This window comes from Sminthopsis crassicaudata, chromosome 3 (assembly GCF_048593235.1).
Source record: "Sminthopsis crassicaudata isolate SCR6 chromosome 3, ASM4859323v1, whole genome shotgun sequence".
Classification (NCBI taxonomy): domain Eukaryota; kingdom Metazoa; phylum Chordata; class Mammalia; order Dasyuromorphia; family Dasyuridae; genus Sminthopsis; species Sminthopsis crassicaudata.
Window position 1 is genome coordinate 82,864,530 of NC_133619.1, and position 16,202 is coordinate 82,880,731.

Here is a 16,202-nt window from a genome sequence, read left to right on the forward strand (position 1 = left end):
TTGAGTTGAATAAAAAGAATTTCACCAAAATCCATCCCATTACTAAGTCTGAAAAAAGATGTTATTGTAAAATTAACTTCACCATTTTTGTCCTACCAGCAAATAAATAAAGTGTATTTTGTAGCTTGGAGATCTTGCTCTTAACCCTTTGTGTAGTATATGTGAAAGTGTTGTACTAAGTCATCAATTTGCAGGAATTTGAGCATAGAAAGATGTAGAGAAATAGTAGCAGAAACCCTTTGTGGGTATTGCAAGAAGGGAATTTTTTTTTAGAAATTATAATATGTACCAGAAATGAATGTTGAGACTTAGTTTTTTCCAAAATCTTTTATTTAATAAATGCATAATTATACTTTAAAAAAAGGAAATAATTGGCTATCCACCTCTCAGATTGGCTAAGGTGACAAGAAAAGATAATGATAAATGTTTGAGGGAATGTGGGGAAACTGGAATACTAATACATTGTTGGTGGAGTTATGAACTGATCCAACCATTCTGGAGAGCAATTTGGAACTATGCCCAAAGGGCTCTCAAACTGTTCATACCCCTTGATCCAGCAGTGTTTCTACTGGGCTTATATCCCAAAGAGATCCTAAAAGGGGGAAAAGGACCCTCGATGTTTGTAGCAGCCCTTGTTGTAATGGCAAGGAACTGGAAACTGAGTGGATGCCCATCAATTGGGGAATGGCTGAATAAATTATGATGGTGTATGGCTGATATAGAATATTATTGCTCTATAAGAAATGATAAACAGGATAATTTTGGAGAAGCTTGGAAAAAACTTAAATGAACTTATGCTGTGTGAAGTGAGTAGAACCAAGAGAACACTTGTAAAGGGCTAGAACTGAGCAAATGCCCTTGGATAATGGAGCACGTGAGGCTAATTGCCAATTGCACAATTCTCTATTAACATGTTTGAAGGATGACCTTCCCCAACTATTCTGTGCTGGCTTGATCGGTGGGTATGGACAAAGAAGGGGAAGTGACATGAGTGGGTGGAGTAGGAGGAGGAAATTGAGGCATTCTCCTGGCAGTGGAGAGAGAGGAAGGAGGTGTGGAGATTGCTAGATCTTATCCCCTGACCGGGACATCAAAAGATCAAGAATAAAGACTTTTAATTATCCTGACTCTGGCTGATTCTAAGAGATCCAGGGTCCCAACAAACACTGAATACAGCAACAAGATTATGGGATGATCAATTCCAATAGACATGGCTCTTTTCAATAATGAGGTGATTCAGGCCAATTCCAAAAGATTTGTGATGGAGAGAGCCATCTACATCCAGAAAGAGGACTGTGGAAAACTGAGTGTGGATCACAACATAGTATTTTTTACCTTTTTTGTTGTTGTTTCATTATTTTTTGTTTTCTTCTTCATTTCTTTTCTTTTTGATCTGATTTTTCTTGTGCAGCACAATAAATGTGGAAATATGTATAGAATTGCACACATTTAACATACTTTGGATTACTTGTTATCTAGGGAAGAGAAAAGGAAGGGAGAAAAATTCTAACACAAGGTTTTGCAAAGGTGAATGTTGAAAACTATCTTTGCATATATTTTGAAAATGAAAAACTATTATGTAACCAAAAAAAAAAAAAAAAGGAAATATGTAGTGTCCTGCTTTCTAGAGCCCCCAAATTGGGGTGACAAAATGTTCCATGTTTTCTAGAGCCTACATTCTGGGGTGAAAAAATATACCTTCTTAGTGGAGGATTGATGAGATGAGACTCCCGAGGATGACTAAAATATGGAGTCCGTTTATTCCCAGTTCTTTCACATTTATATACCCTAATATCCTTATATAACTAAAGCAATACTGCACATGTGCTAACTATATATGTCACATGTAGGACCACATAAACAACATGCAATTGTGTGTAAATGACTCTTTGCCACTTGGTATCACTCTGCTTCAACTACAACACAGGTTGTCACTGTCCCCTGATTTCTCAGGAAGGCCGAGAGCCCTTAGGAGAGATGGGGAGCCAAACCAAATGGTGTCAGCAGGTTTCCTCTGAGCTGATGGATCTTACCCAGAGTTTCCCCACTGTCTGTGGCCTCTATAGAAATAGTTGGGTATCCTCCATTCTTTTCCATCTGAGTATCCAAAACACCAAGAACCACCCATCCCTTAATAAAAGTGCATAAGGAAAACTTTAAAACAAATAAATAGATTTTATTTATAGTTTAGGGTATATAAAGTTTTAAGTAGTGCCAACAGTTCTAGTTAGTGGGAAAATAAAGTTTTTTCCTAAGGGTATATTTAGGTTGTGGCATCTGTTTCCCTTTGTTCTTAACGTCAAGTTTTTGGCTCACTTCAGCATTTACTTTGGTCAGGATGTCGAGAATATCCAGTCCTCTGAAAAATAAAGCATCACAAAAGAATTAACCAAAGGATGAATTTATACTATGGTAAACTAGAGAAGAACTCCTGTTCATAACTCCATGGTTTCAACATGAACAGTAAAGTCAGTAGGTTTACAGTTATGAGCTAATGATCAAAGTGTTTTTTCTCTCCCCAGTGAAGGTACCCTAGGGAAGAGTGGGATGGGATATTATACATTAGAACTTTTTTCCTATACAACATTTCACAATACTCTGACCATCTACTAAGTTTTTGGAGGGACTCCAACCTTGTTTTCTCTATGTGATGAAGAAAAAGACATCACTGGACATCATAGAGTTACTGCCTATAAAGGACTCTCAGTTGTTCAAAATAAAGCACAATGGAAAGTTGACATACTCATGGAGGAAAGGAAATTGCTACACTATCTCAGCATTCTCCATCATGAACCTGAAGTATTTTCTAGTGACTGAGCAAATATCAGGATTGCAAGATTGAGTGGGCAGGTATTTAGAAATGGGTGGTATGGGCAGGCCAAGAAGAACAGAAAGTCATAATTACCGAGGACATCCTTCCTTCAGATTCTTGCAAAGGGACTGTATATACCAGGATCCCTCCATTATATGTCGATAAGAGATATAATTCTCCACGGTTGCCATCCCAAGCAGAAAGTCAGCCTCATTTGGGATGTATTCACTCTGAAGCACAGTATCCATTTCCAAAGATTCTCTTTCCTGCTCAGAATCTTTGTAGAGGAGGATCCCATTCTGGGTGATTCTGCCTTGACAAGCTTGAATGAAGAATACTTTGGGTTTACCAACAAGGGACGCACAATTGGAACCAGAGAAATATGATGTCAGATCTCTGATGGCTACCTCCTGCCCATCAGTGCCATAGATGGTGCCTTTATCCCCGTGGGACAGGATGCAGCAAACAAAGCAATCTTTATCTTTGTGATTCTTGTTCTGGAAGATCTGTAAGTCTTGGTGTATTTGTTTTGCTGTGCGATCTTCTAAAGTCACAACCTCAAAATGAAGCTCCTTGAAGGTATTTTTTAGAGTCTCTGAGAAAAAATGAAATAAGAGAGGAGTCAAAAAAGAATAGTGTTTAACACTATTAATCACTCTCTCCTTGATACTCTTCCCTTTTGTTTTTCAGGCCCCCACTCTCTCCTGGTTCTCCTACCTCTCTGACTACTACTTCTCAATCTACTTTTCTGGGTCCTTCTCCATATTATGTCCTGGAATGTAGGATTCTGCCTAGGTTCTCTTCACTTCTCTCTCTTTACTAATATGGGAGATCATCAATTCCCATATATTTACTTTCCAACTTTACACTAATGATTTTCAAATCTCTCCACCCTCCCCCAATCTCTCTACTGACCCTCAGCATTGCCTCTCCAGCTGCCTTTCAAAAATCTCAAACTGAATGCCCAATATACAAATTAAATTTAACATGCCCAAAATGGACCAAAGTAAAGAAGAACTGGAGTTCAGGAAAGAAACAAGGAATAACTATCTCAATCTGGGAATCATATGTATAGAGATTATAATTGAACCCATGGGAGGTGATAAGATCACCAAGTAAGAAATTATAGAGTGAAAAAAAAGAGGACCCAGGACACAACCTTAGACCACATATACCCATGGTTAGTGAGTATGACAAGAAGAATCAAGAACCAGAGAAGTAATTGCATGAACCTGAAGAATAGTTAATTAACTTGGAATGAAGGATGTGTTGAAAGGATAGGTTTTTGGCAGTGCAAAGATCAGGATAACTGGGGCATAAGAAATAGTTAAATTGTCCAAGAAGTAATCTTCACTCCAGAGAATCTTTCCTAGGGTGACTAGCGGAAAGAGAAGAAAGCCAGGAGTATGGCCCAAGATAGGTCTAACAGAGGGGCACCATGAGAAATTATTGCTCTTATATTAATAACCAATTATTAATTGAGATTGTTTTTTCTTTCTTTTTTCTCATTCAAAAAATAAAATTCTATAAGTTAATACAGCCAGTCTTTGAAGACTAATACTGACCTTGATGAAAAATGTACTCCATCTAGACCATCTTACCTAGGTGGAATTGTTAACCCAACCAACTAAAAAAACCTTATAAAGAGAATCTGATCTGGGTGATTCCAGCCCATTGTGTTCTACTAAGGCTTAGTTGGGAAAGGAGAGGAGATGGGGAGGGGGGGGGGGGCGGGTAATTGATCCTTTATCTAGATTGCCCAAAGATACAGGGATGGTCTGAGAGTAAGAGTAGTATAGTCAAAGTCAAGTCTCCCAGCCCCTCATTAGAATAGGTCCATTTCTCATTATAATATTCATTCTCTCATTATTTGTTAACCAATTGATCACCACCTGTTGGGAACACCTACTCTTCTAAGAGAATATAAGTGTCAAGAGGATGCCAGGAGGAGTCTTTGATTTATGAGAAAAGGTCAAATGATCATACTTTTATTAATTATTCACTAGCCATAATTAATAAAATAAAAAATTACTAAGAAATTATATCTCTTGAACTTTTTATATGTCACAGTTAAGAAGCACCTTCTCCTCCTCACTCTCCCCACCAATTATTGGTGCTCAAAAACAAAACCCTAGTTTCTCCATATTAGTTATGTGTCTGAATATATAGATGATAAGAGTAGAGACAGAGGGGTGAGAAGAAACAGGACATCTGTCACACTAGTGGGTCTGAATCTGTTACAGAAAAACCAATAAATTTTATATATGAATTGAATCATAACTAGTTAATATCTCATAACTTCTCTGAAACATTTTTCCAATTGGTTTCTGCTAGACATTGAAGTTTAGAAAAAGATGCCTATTACATAAGCTTCGAACTGGAACTCATTACTCCTGATTTCTGATTTGAAATCTGTATCAATCATAGGCAGAACTTAAAAGATGAAAGGGACTTTAGGGACCATCTGGCCTGACCAACACTTAATCAACCACACCATGGTGACTCTCTTGCCTAAGTAAGATGGAGGCTGAAGCTAGCTTCCACAAGAAAACATATTCAGAACTAGAATTTAGCAGATAGCAGTCTATGGAGGTCCTCCCAGCCCTAAATGCTGAAAGTTTCCCAGCAATGCTTCCTGCCTTCAGGCGCCTCTGATTTGTTGTACCTGAATCTACATCAGTCCCTTTCCTATCCTTTAGTTCCTTATGCTCAGGTTTTTCCTCCCGTGCCCTTTGGAAGTTATAATTGTTGATGATCAAGCAGTATCCCCGAGGCCTGCTGCTCATTTTATATGCTTTGTCCTGGACCTGAAAAAAATGAAGAACAAATCAAACTTCCCACTCTGTGAGCCCCAGCCCAAATAGTATTTTTTTTTTTCATAAAAAAAGTCTCATTTGTAAAACAGAGACTGAATTAAAGGATCCCCAAAGTTTTTTATTCCTCCAATATGTCTTTTCTTTTTTCTTACCCACTCTAATACACATCTCACATTCCTCCCCAAAAAATGGATACTGCTCTAAAGCTTCCCATCGCCACTCCTTTCGCTTTTTCTATTTCCTCTCCATCATTTGTGCATCTAACAATGATGCTTTATACACACTGAGCATTGGAAAGGTTTCAGCTATATATTAAATATAAATATTATGCATATATATATACATATATATGATATATATGAGATTCTGGGGGGAGAGCAGGGGGTGATGACCCATATCTACAATTTCATTATTATGAGGATACTTCCTTCACTGAATAAGATCAATAACTCATCTAAAAACTACAATCTTAAAGACAAGACTTGAAATGAGATTTTCCTAATTCTAAAGCCCATTTTCTATATATCACATCAAACTGCTTCTTATACATGATCTCAATGTGAAAAACAATCCTGGGATATGGTTAAAAAAGCTTTTTTTTAGATGAAGAAACCAAGACTGCTGACCTCTGTCTACAGTGTATTTATCTGCCAAAAAGTTTTACATAGCTAGAACTTACCTCCATTAACTTTAATAGATACTGTCAGTGTGTTCTCAGGAGTGCGATAAAGCCAGTTGAATCAATTATTAATTTTTCTTCTTTTAAAAAACTGCTTTTCACTTATTTGATTTATTTATTGCTAGGGTATGGGACCCTGCCAAGAGGGAATACAGAGGCCACCTCAACCTTGGTGCACAATAAGTATTCTGCGATGTTACAGAAATGCCGTTGTTGAACATGGAGCAATGTTTTGTGACCATGGGAAGGATTTCGTCTGAGGGTCACAGCTAGTTGCTCATAAACAGAGATGCCTTAATAAGGCCTCTTGCCTGTAAGTGGGTTGCTAGATTGCTGAATTGGCTCTCTTCCTATTGGCAGAGACCATGTGCCCATGAGCTGCTCCTCTGAATGGTGACTGGAGATTGCATACTGTTCACGTGCTTAATTAATTAATTTGATTAAATAATTTATTTAAAACTTATATACCAAATAGTAAAAGAAAAAAAAGAAAAAAAATTGCTATATGCACAGCAGAACATAAAAGATGATTCAAAATATGAGACAAGAAAATTCCACTTCAAGAAAGCAAATTTCAGAGCTGTCCATCTTTACTTCATTGTAGGTTTTAGTAAAATTTGTAATTTAGTAGTAAGATAGTAAGCTTCAATCCACATTCAATTTTCTCCATAGTTCTCTCTCTAGATATAAATGGCATTTTCCATCCCAAGTCTATTGGAATTGCCTCGGATCACCACTTGCTTGAAGAGTTAAGTCTATTGCAGTTGATCATCAGACAATCTTGCTATTATTGTGTACAATGTTTTCCTGGTTCTGCTTGCTTTATTCAGCATCTATTCACATATAGTCTTCACAAAATTTTCTGACATCTACCTGTTCATCATGTCTTTTAGAACAATAATATTCCATTGCTTTCATATACCATAACTTATTCAGCCATTCCTTAATTGATGGGCATCCAACTATTTTCCATTTTTTTGTCACCACAAAAAGAGGTGTTACAAATATTTTTGAAAGTGTGGTTCTTTTCCCTTATTTATGATCTCTTTGGGATACAGACCCAGTGGTGACACTGCTTCTTATCCCTTTTTTCTGTATTTTTTACTTTATTCTTTTTTTTCCTTTCATCCCTTCCCCAAGAAGGCTATAATTAAGTGTGAATATATTATATATTACATACACTCATACAAACATATATGTGTATATATATGTATATATATCATACACAATACCTATACATAGATATCTATAATCATACATAAATATACACATTTAACATTCATACACATCTGTGTAACTCTGTACTACCCTTGTTTGTTCTATTTTTCTTATGATAGATAAACATCATCCTTCATAGTCCAAATCTTTCCATATTTTCCTAAATGTACTAGTTCATCATTATCTACACCACAACAATATTCCAAACTTATATTATCTAGTTGTTTTAAATACTATAAAATAATACTAACTAATATGGCTGACATATAGTTTCCCTATTTTTCTCTTTTGATTGAATCAATTTTAGCTTCAACTTTCTCTGAGATCAATAATTACTACACTTATCTTTTTTCTGATAAATTTTATTCCTGATCATCATTATTATTATATTTGTATATATCTTATTTCCTATCCCTCTGATTTCTCTACTTTACTTCTACCCCTACTTTGTCTTACTCTTTCTTAACCCAACCCCCCCAAAATCCCTCACTTATCCTCTACCTCTACTCTTTCCCACCCTCTTTCTCCCTTTCCCATTAGCCTATATACATTATCCTCTTCTCATTAATCTACATTCCCTTCTACACTCTCTTTATCCTCTTCCTTCCTTCTCTTATTTTTTTAATAAATTTAGAAGACTTTTATATCCTTCTAGATATATATGTATTGTTTCCTCTTTAACCCATTCCCAATGAGAGTAGGATTCCAGAATTACCACACCTCTTCTCCCATCCACACTCACTCATATAACATAATTACTTTTTTTACTTTTTCCTATATGGTTTTAATTTTTAGAATCATATGATATTCAGCTCTACCTCAATCTTTCTTTTGAAATTAATAATGACAATCTCAGACATTTTTTCATTCAGGATGTTTAATTTTATTGGTTATGATATTTTGGGCCATAAGATTAGTTCTTTTCATTAATATAGAGTGTTCCAAGATCTTCAGTCTTTTAATGTACTTGTTGTTAGGTCTTGTGTAATTATGTCGCCATTATATTTGAATAGTTTTTTCTTGTTGCTCTAGAGAGCTGGGTGCCAAACATTTGCCACATACTCCATATTTTTCTCCTTTATCTGAGGGAATAGCTATGATGTTCCTGTAGGAGATCCTCATAGGATCTTTTTCAAGTAGTGATCAGGGAATTTTTTTTGTATTTATAGTTTCCCTTCTTATTCTAACACTCCAGAACAATTTTCCTCTTTTTTCTCTCATTTTTAAATCAAAGCTTTTTATTTCCAAAACATATGCATGGATAATTTTTCAGCCTTGACTCTTGCAAAGTCTTGTGTTTCAATATATGTTAAACATGTTAAAAATATATGTTAAATCCAATATATGTATACATCTTTATATAATTATCTTTCTGCACAAGAAAAAAATCAGATCAAAAAGGAAACAAAAATGAGAAAGAAAATAAAATGCAAATAAACCACAACAAAAAGAGTAAAAATGCTATGTTGTGATTCAATCCTCTTCTGGGTGTAGATGGTTCTCATCATCACAAAATCTTTGGAATTGGACTCAGTCATCTCATTGTTAAAAAGAGTCACATCCATCAGAATTGATGATCATATAATCTTGTTGCCATGTACAATGATCTCATGGTTCTTGCCACTATAAAAAGGCTGATATCAACATTTTTGCATATGTGGATCTCCTTCCCTTCTTTAAGATCTCTTTGGGATATAAACCCAGTGGAAACACTGCTGGATCAAAGGGTATACACAGTGTGATAGCCCTTTAAGCATAGTAGAACAATTTTCTTTAATTATTTCTTGAATTATTTTTTGATTGTTGCTTTCAGGCATTCTTGCTAGAGTATAGGACTCTGCCAAAAGGAAGTACAGAGGCCACCTCAACCTTATATATACAATAAGTTTTCTGCCACATTGTAGAAAGACTCTCGTTGAGCAAGGAGCAGTGATGTGCAATATGGGAAAGAGGACAGTCTGAGAGTCATAGTATAGTTGCTGGTAAACAGGGATACCTTGACAGGGCCTCGCCTGTGAGATAGTTGCTTACGTGGCTGGGTTGGCTCTCCTCCCATTGGCACATACCATGCACACCAAAACCAATGAATTGCTTTTCTGAATAGTGACTGGGGATTGCCTACTGTTCACACACTGATCACTCTTTCAAAAATGTATATCAAGGGCAGCAAGGTGGTGCAGTAGATAGAGCATCAGCCCTGAAGTCAGGAGGATCTGAGTTCAAATCTGGTAATACTTGCTAGCTGTGTGACTCTGGACAAGTCACTTAACCCCAATTGCCTCAGTGGGGGGGGGGGGGGAATTTATATATATATATATGTCAACAAGGCTGTACAGCATAATAAATTAGAGCTCTTTTCATACTCTATGAGTCTCCCACCTTATTCATCTCACTTTGAGGTCTCAATCAGGATGGCCACAATACAGTCTAATTATTCCTGCATTTTCTCTTTTTAATTTGTTTTCCATATTTGTTGTTTTTCTTATGTCTCACATTGTCTTCTATTTTTTCATTCTTTATATTTTGTTTTTTTATTTCTTGGCCTCCTATAGTTTTAAGGTTATCATTTTCTTCCTTAAGATATCAGAAAAGAAATAAATAAATAGATAAATATAAATGAAAAAAACAAACAAACAAAAAAAAAGATACCAAATCTCATTTTTAAGTTGGTTGAATTTCTTCACATAATCTTCTTATTTTTGGATTGTTCTTATCTTTTTAAGTTTTTCTTCAACCTCTCTGATTTTTGAAGTCTTTTTTTACATTCTCCTATGGATTCTTTTTGGTCAAATAATAAGTTGATATTACTCTTTGTGGCAGGAGAGGTTTTTTTTTTTTTTTTTAATTTCAGTATCCTTCTCTGAAAATGAACTCTGATCTTCCCTATTCTCACAGTAATTTTTATGTTTGGCTTCTTTTTCCTTTGTCTGTTCATTTTGTAGCAGATTGTTAATGTAATCTCCTCTAGTTCTGGGGTTTGGGAAATGGTGCTTCTGGCTTCAGGTTCTTCTTTCATTCTCCCCTCTGCTCTGGAATCCGAAACTAAAGCCTCTATCATTCTATCTCTAGCCAGCATTGTCCCTGCCCCACTGCTTTTGCATTTACCAGGTATGTGCAAGGGCCACTTCTTGGCAGCGTATATTAGGCTGGTGTTCTGTAACAATTGATTTTCCTTCCATCTTCTCCGATTCAGACTCCCGACTCTCTTTGCTACCTAAGAGGTGAAAATTCTGTAGTTGGTCAAGGTTACCTCTGAACCCATTTAGTCCCAGAGTTCCCTGCTTGCTATTTCAGCAGAGCTTCCTTGGAGGTGTTTATGCTTCACAGTGACTAAACCTCAGGCCTGGTATCTTTCTTCAGATGTCCAATTGTCCCACTGGTCTGCCCAATTCCCATTTGCTTCTAAGTACTCTATGTTTCCACTGAGGTGCAATTTTGTCCTGTTTGTGGGGAAAATCTGAAGAGGTTGGAATCTTCTGAACTACTCCTACTCTATCTTCCAACAATCTCTTAATTGTTAAATTTTCAGCATGAGTCTTTATATCTTGGAAATTGACAAATGTTACAAATCCAGGCTTGATTTCCTGTTTTATTGACTGACTAGACATTAAAAGTGTGAATAATACAGATTAAATTTCATAAATCTTCCAAGTGAACATTTTTTTCCTCTAGAGAGCTGGGTGTCAAACATTTGCCACATACCCCTCCTTACAACACAGGAATTTTCCAGAGACAGTGCTTACAAGGACATCTTACAAGGAGATATTCTTGAGCAAGATAGCCAGATGGCATGTAGTTCAGCTCCTATTCTGTCAAATGATAGGGCTGGGAGGAGTAGCCCTATCGGTCCTACTTGTCCTGCTCAAGAGGGGGTTTTGCATGCTGAATTCAGGACTCAGATTGGATGCCCAAGAGGGATAATTGGGATTTTATTTGTTTGTAAAAGAAAACGATTTCTGCCTGGTTACTGAGGATGATGAAACTGTTTAACTTATCAAGAATTCTGAATCCTTCCACACCAAAATACAACAGTCAAATTTGTGATTCCTTGAAGGAGCTGATGAACTATTACAGTCAGGTACCAGGGGAGAAGTGGGAAGCTTTGTTTCAGGTCTCTGCCACTAATCTCTGATAAAGGCAACTAGATAGTATGGTGAATAGAGTGCTGAATCTGAAGTCAGGAAAGACCTGAGTTCAAATCTAGACTCATATACTTAATACCTGTGTGACTCTGGACAAGTAATTTACCCTAGTTTGGGTCAGTTTCCCAATCTGCAAAATGAGCTGGAGAAAAAAATGCCTAACCACTCCAGTATTTTTGTCGAGAAAATCACAAATGGAGTCACAAAGAATTGGATACAACTGACACAAATGAACAATAACAAATTCTCCCTGATAACTAATCTTAGACACTTCCTCTCTATGGGCAAGAAGAGGAGAAGGGTCTAGAGTCCTTCCTCTATCTATTCAACATCTCTTCCTTGAGTCTTAATATATATAAGATTTTTTTTATCCTTCTATTTCTCTACTTATGTAACAACCTGAAAAATGGAAGACAATAATGAGTACAATATAGAGGGAAATGCGGATAAATGAGACAGGAAGTTTGAGGTATAAATATACCTTTTCTCCTGAAAAATCTCCAATTGTTGCCTGCTCAGTCATCATTTCTTCATCTAAAAGCAAGCAAGATAAGAATAAATTAAATGAGCTTCAGAAGGAGAAAAGAAAAATGCAATACTATAGATCCATCTAGATAATTTTCAAACTGACAATTTAGTTTTCAAAAAGAATTTTTTAGGCCAGATCTATCTTAGGTCAATAACTCACTTCTGCAGATCCATATTGACCCTAGAAAATTATTCATCTTTCAGGATTGATACTTGATAATAGAATTTTTAAAAGATATTGTTTTTTATATGAACTGATGCTAAGTGAAGTGAGTAGAAGCAAGAGAACATTTTACACAGCAACAATAGGATTATGTGATGATCAACTGTGATGGATGTGGCTCTTTTCAACAATTAGATGATTCAGGCCAATTCCAATAGATTTGTGATGGAGAGAGCCATCTGCATCTAGAGAGGACTATGGGGACTGAAAATGGATCACAACATAGCATTTTTGCCTTTCTTCTTGTTAGCTTGCTTTTTTCTTTCTCATTTTTTTTCTTTTTGATTTGATTTTTCTTATGCAATATGATAAATTTGGAAATATGTTTAGAAGAATTGCACATGTTTAACCTATATTGGATTACTTGCTGACTAGGGGAGAGGGTGGATGGAAGAAAATTTGGAATACAAGATTTTGCAAAGATGAACGTTGAAAACTATCTTTGCATATATTTTGAAAATTAAAAGCTATTATTTTTAAAAGAGAAAATCTCTTGTTTCCTTCAAAACTCAGTTCAAGCACCAGCTTCTACCTGATGCCCTTCATGAATCCCCAATCTAATTTGCTTATGCCTTCCCAAATTTCTTTGTATTTAATTTGCATATATTTATTTATACACATTATTCTCCCCTTTTTTCTCCCATAAGAATATAAGCTTCTTGAAGGCAAGTACTATTTCATATTCTGCTTTTGTATCCCTGGTACCAAACACATATGAGCCCTGCACATATTAGGCTTAATGAATGCTCGTTTTGACTTGTGATATGATTTATCTTTGGTTTTTGTGAAGTTCATGATGATTTAGTGCCCTGAGACTCCCTTTGCTTGGGAGCTGTAGGCTATCTAATCAAAAGCTTTCCAGATCAACCATCATCCCCCCCTCCTTTTTATCTGCCCATATTAGCCTCATCTATACTACTCTTTCCTACCCTTCTCCTGTGTTCTAAAAACTTTATTCAATTATTATTATTTAGAAGATGCCCTCATATTAGACTTGTTGTCTTGTTGATTGTTGTCCTTTATTCTCAAAGAGACCCAAAATGACATCATGAGTATAGAATCAAATTACAGTGTATCCAATTGTCGCTAATCAGAACAATACACATTCAGAATGTTACCACCAGTTGGACACAAATAGTTCATATGAATATTTGGAGTGGAATTAGGCCTGTATACTCCATTCAGAAATTACTTTACAAATATGTTGTATTTCATAGATTGCATTTAACATATATTTTAACATAGTTAACATGCATTGGACTACCTGCCATCTAGGAGAGGGGGGAAAATTTGGAACAGATTTTGCAAGGGTCAATGATGAAAAAATTACCTATGCATATGTTTTATAAATAAAAAGCTATAATAAAAATATGTTGTATTTGTACATTGTTTCTCATAATAGAATACAAACTACTTGAGAGCAGAGACTATTTCATTTAATCATTGTGTCCCTAATACTGAGCAGAATGGTTGGTATAAAAATGCTGGTTGTATTGAATTAAATAGTGGAAAGGGGGTGGGGAAATGAATAGAAATAAGTAAAATACATATATCTCCCCAAATTAGTTTTACTTATTCTGGAACTCTCTCTGTGCTTCTTTCCACTAGATAAAAAAAACAACAACATATTTGGTTAAAAGCTATTGTGACAATAATGATGTCAATTCATGAGCAAAATTTGACAAATAAGGAACCAGTTTTCTTACCTCTGCTTAATTCGTAGTCTTGGATTTTCTTCACCAGAGTCTTATCAATGATATCACAAACGTCCTTCAGGTTTTCCAGGTTTTCTTCTCCTAAAATCCCTCGTTTTTCCATCTCAATGAAAATATCAATTAAGGTCTGGTGGCAAAGTGAGGATAAGCAGAGAAAGAGTGGTTGAAAAGATTAGATTGTAAGCAATGTTTTTCTTTAGTTATTGACATTTTTATTCCTTTTAAATCCTCAGAATTAAGAACATTTTTTAAAAGCAATCATACCCTCTCCTTATTTAGATTGGCTAAAGATCCTTTGTTTTAAAAGGTCTTTAGACAACCTACCCCATATTTTCTGGGTATGTTCTGGCCTGTAAAGATAGTAACAGATAGAGAAGTCTCATCTCAACTCTAAGTAGTCTGTCATGAATCAGCTAAGAGATTTCAGTTCCATTGAATAAATAAAATCTAAGTTGAAACTAATATCTAGAAACTATGGCATCAGACTTGGATATATTCATGACATTGCTGACTGTCTATCAAGTCCAGTGCCAACTCTCCAAACCTATGGCTCATCCCAGTCTCTAATTAAGATGGAGGCCAGATGAAAGGCAACATATAATGTGTAATTATAGTGCTGGATGTATAGCCAGAAAAACATGGGTTTGAGTATCCCTGTCTGACACAAGCTATATGACCATGGACTAATCACTCAAATTCTTTTAGCATCTCCTGAATTATAAAATTAGCAAGTTGGACTTGATGGTCTTTTGTGGTCCTTCTACCTCTAATATAACCTCAGAGAACTGAGAAATATTCAAAACAAATTAATTGTTCCAGTTCTGCCAAAATCCCTCTTTTTGTATCTTCTCCAAACATGAAATGCATTTTTGGTAGAGAAAACCTTTTTACATTACTGATCATAGCTAAGATTCAAATGTACTGTAAAGATCTTATACCCCAATATTACCAATCTCAGCCAAGTCTGCCTGAGAATTAGGTGGTGGCAGGCTGTTTCTTTTGCCTAAAAAACTCTTCTCTTCCTTCTCTTCAATCCACTCTACCCCAAACCATTCTAGAAAGAACTCTGGTATACAGAGAGCAGCAATACCAACTCTTACCATATTGTCGTCCAGTTTGCACTTGGGGATTTTGTTCCTTAACATAAATTTGAAAGATTTCAATTCAAATTTTGCCACTTCTTCTGACAGATTAAAAAGCAGAACCCTGAAAATAGAAATTAGAAAAAATTTACTTGAGCCATTTTATGAGTTCCTCCTCATTTTTTCCTTTTCTTAATCTGGGTTTAATGAAGATCAAATAAAATAGTCATTTCCATATACATAATAGAACTGAAAACAGGATTGTGCAGAATATTATAATTTTTTCTAAATAGCTTGCTATTCTTTTAGGAATATAAATTCAATTTATAGCTATACATTGTCCTATTTATGCTTCTTTCTAAACATTCTTCTGTTTTCTTTTTGTTCATTTTGGAAAATGATACCTGAATGACTTTTCTTTCCCACCTTTTTCCTTATCCTCCTCCCACCTGTGATTTTGGGGGAAGAGGGAGGAAAGAAAGAAAAGAAAAATGAAATCCCTTATAATATGCAAAATCATATAAAATAAATTCCTACAATATTTGTGTCTTTAAAATATCTTAGACTACATCATGATATAGATATAAGCTTGGCCATGTGTCCATTTTGAAAAAATTTACAACCTATTTTATTTTACTTTTTCTCAATTAATAAACATTACCCTCCCATCCCCACTTATCTCATCTTTGAAAAAAAAAAAAAAGAAAATAGAAAAACAACATCCTAGAACAAATATGGATTGTCAAGAAAAACAAATTCCCATTTCCCATATTGGCTATATCCTGACCTTGCCATCTTTAAGGCCATGAAAAACTCTGACAGACCCTATGAAGCTGGAAAAGTTTCAAGTTCAGCTTAAGTATGAGACCAGAAATAGATTGTCATTTGAGGAACAGTCCAGCTAATTTCAGGAATAATTTTTTCACCAAAAGATTAGCCTTGGGAACTAAGAAACTCCTCACTCCTAGGTATATCTGGGACTATGTT

General features: G+C 35.5%; 1 protein-coding gene across 3 annotated transcripts in view; it reads right to left on the reverse strand.

The window, feature by feature from the left end:
* Positions 1-2,155: 2,155 nt before the first annotated feature.
* Positions 2,156-16,202, reverse strand: part of CASP8 (caspase 8) — a 51,666-nt gene continuing 37,619 nt past the window's right edge. For all 3 annotated transcript variants that reach the window (XM_074299073.1, XM_074299076.1, XM_074299075.1), the window contains exons 3-8: positions 15,234-15,339; positions 14,125-14,260; positions 12,149-12,201; positions 5,478-5,619; positions 2,906-3,407; positions 2,156-2,359 (exon numbers count right to left, since the gene is read on the reverse strand). In XM_074299073.1, coding sequence (XP_074155174.1) covers positions 2,224-2,359; positions 2,906-3,407; positions 5,478-5,619; positions 12,149-12,201; positions 14,125-14,260; positions 15,234-15,339 — 1,075 coding nt within the window. In that variant the 3' untranslated portion in view covers positions 2,156-2,223. The remainder of the gene's footprint in view (positions 2,360-2,905; positions 3,408-5,477; positions 5,620-12,148; positions 12,202-14,124; positions 14,261-15,233; positions 15,340-16,202) is intronic.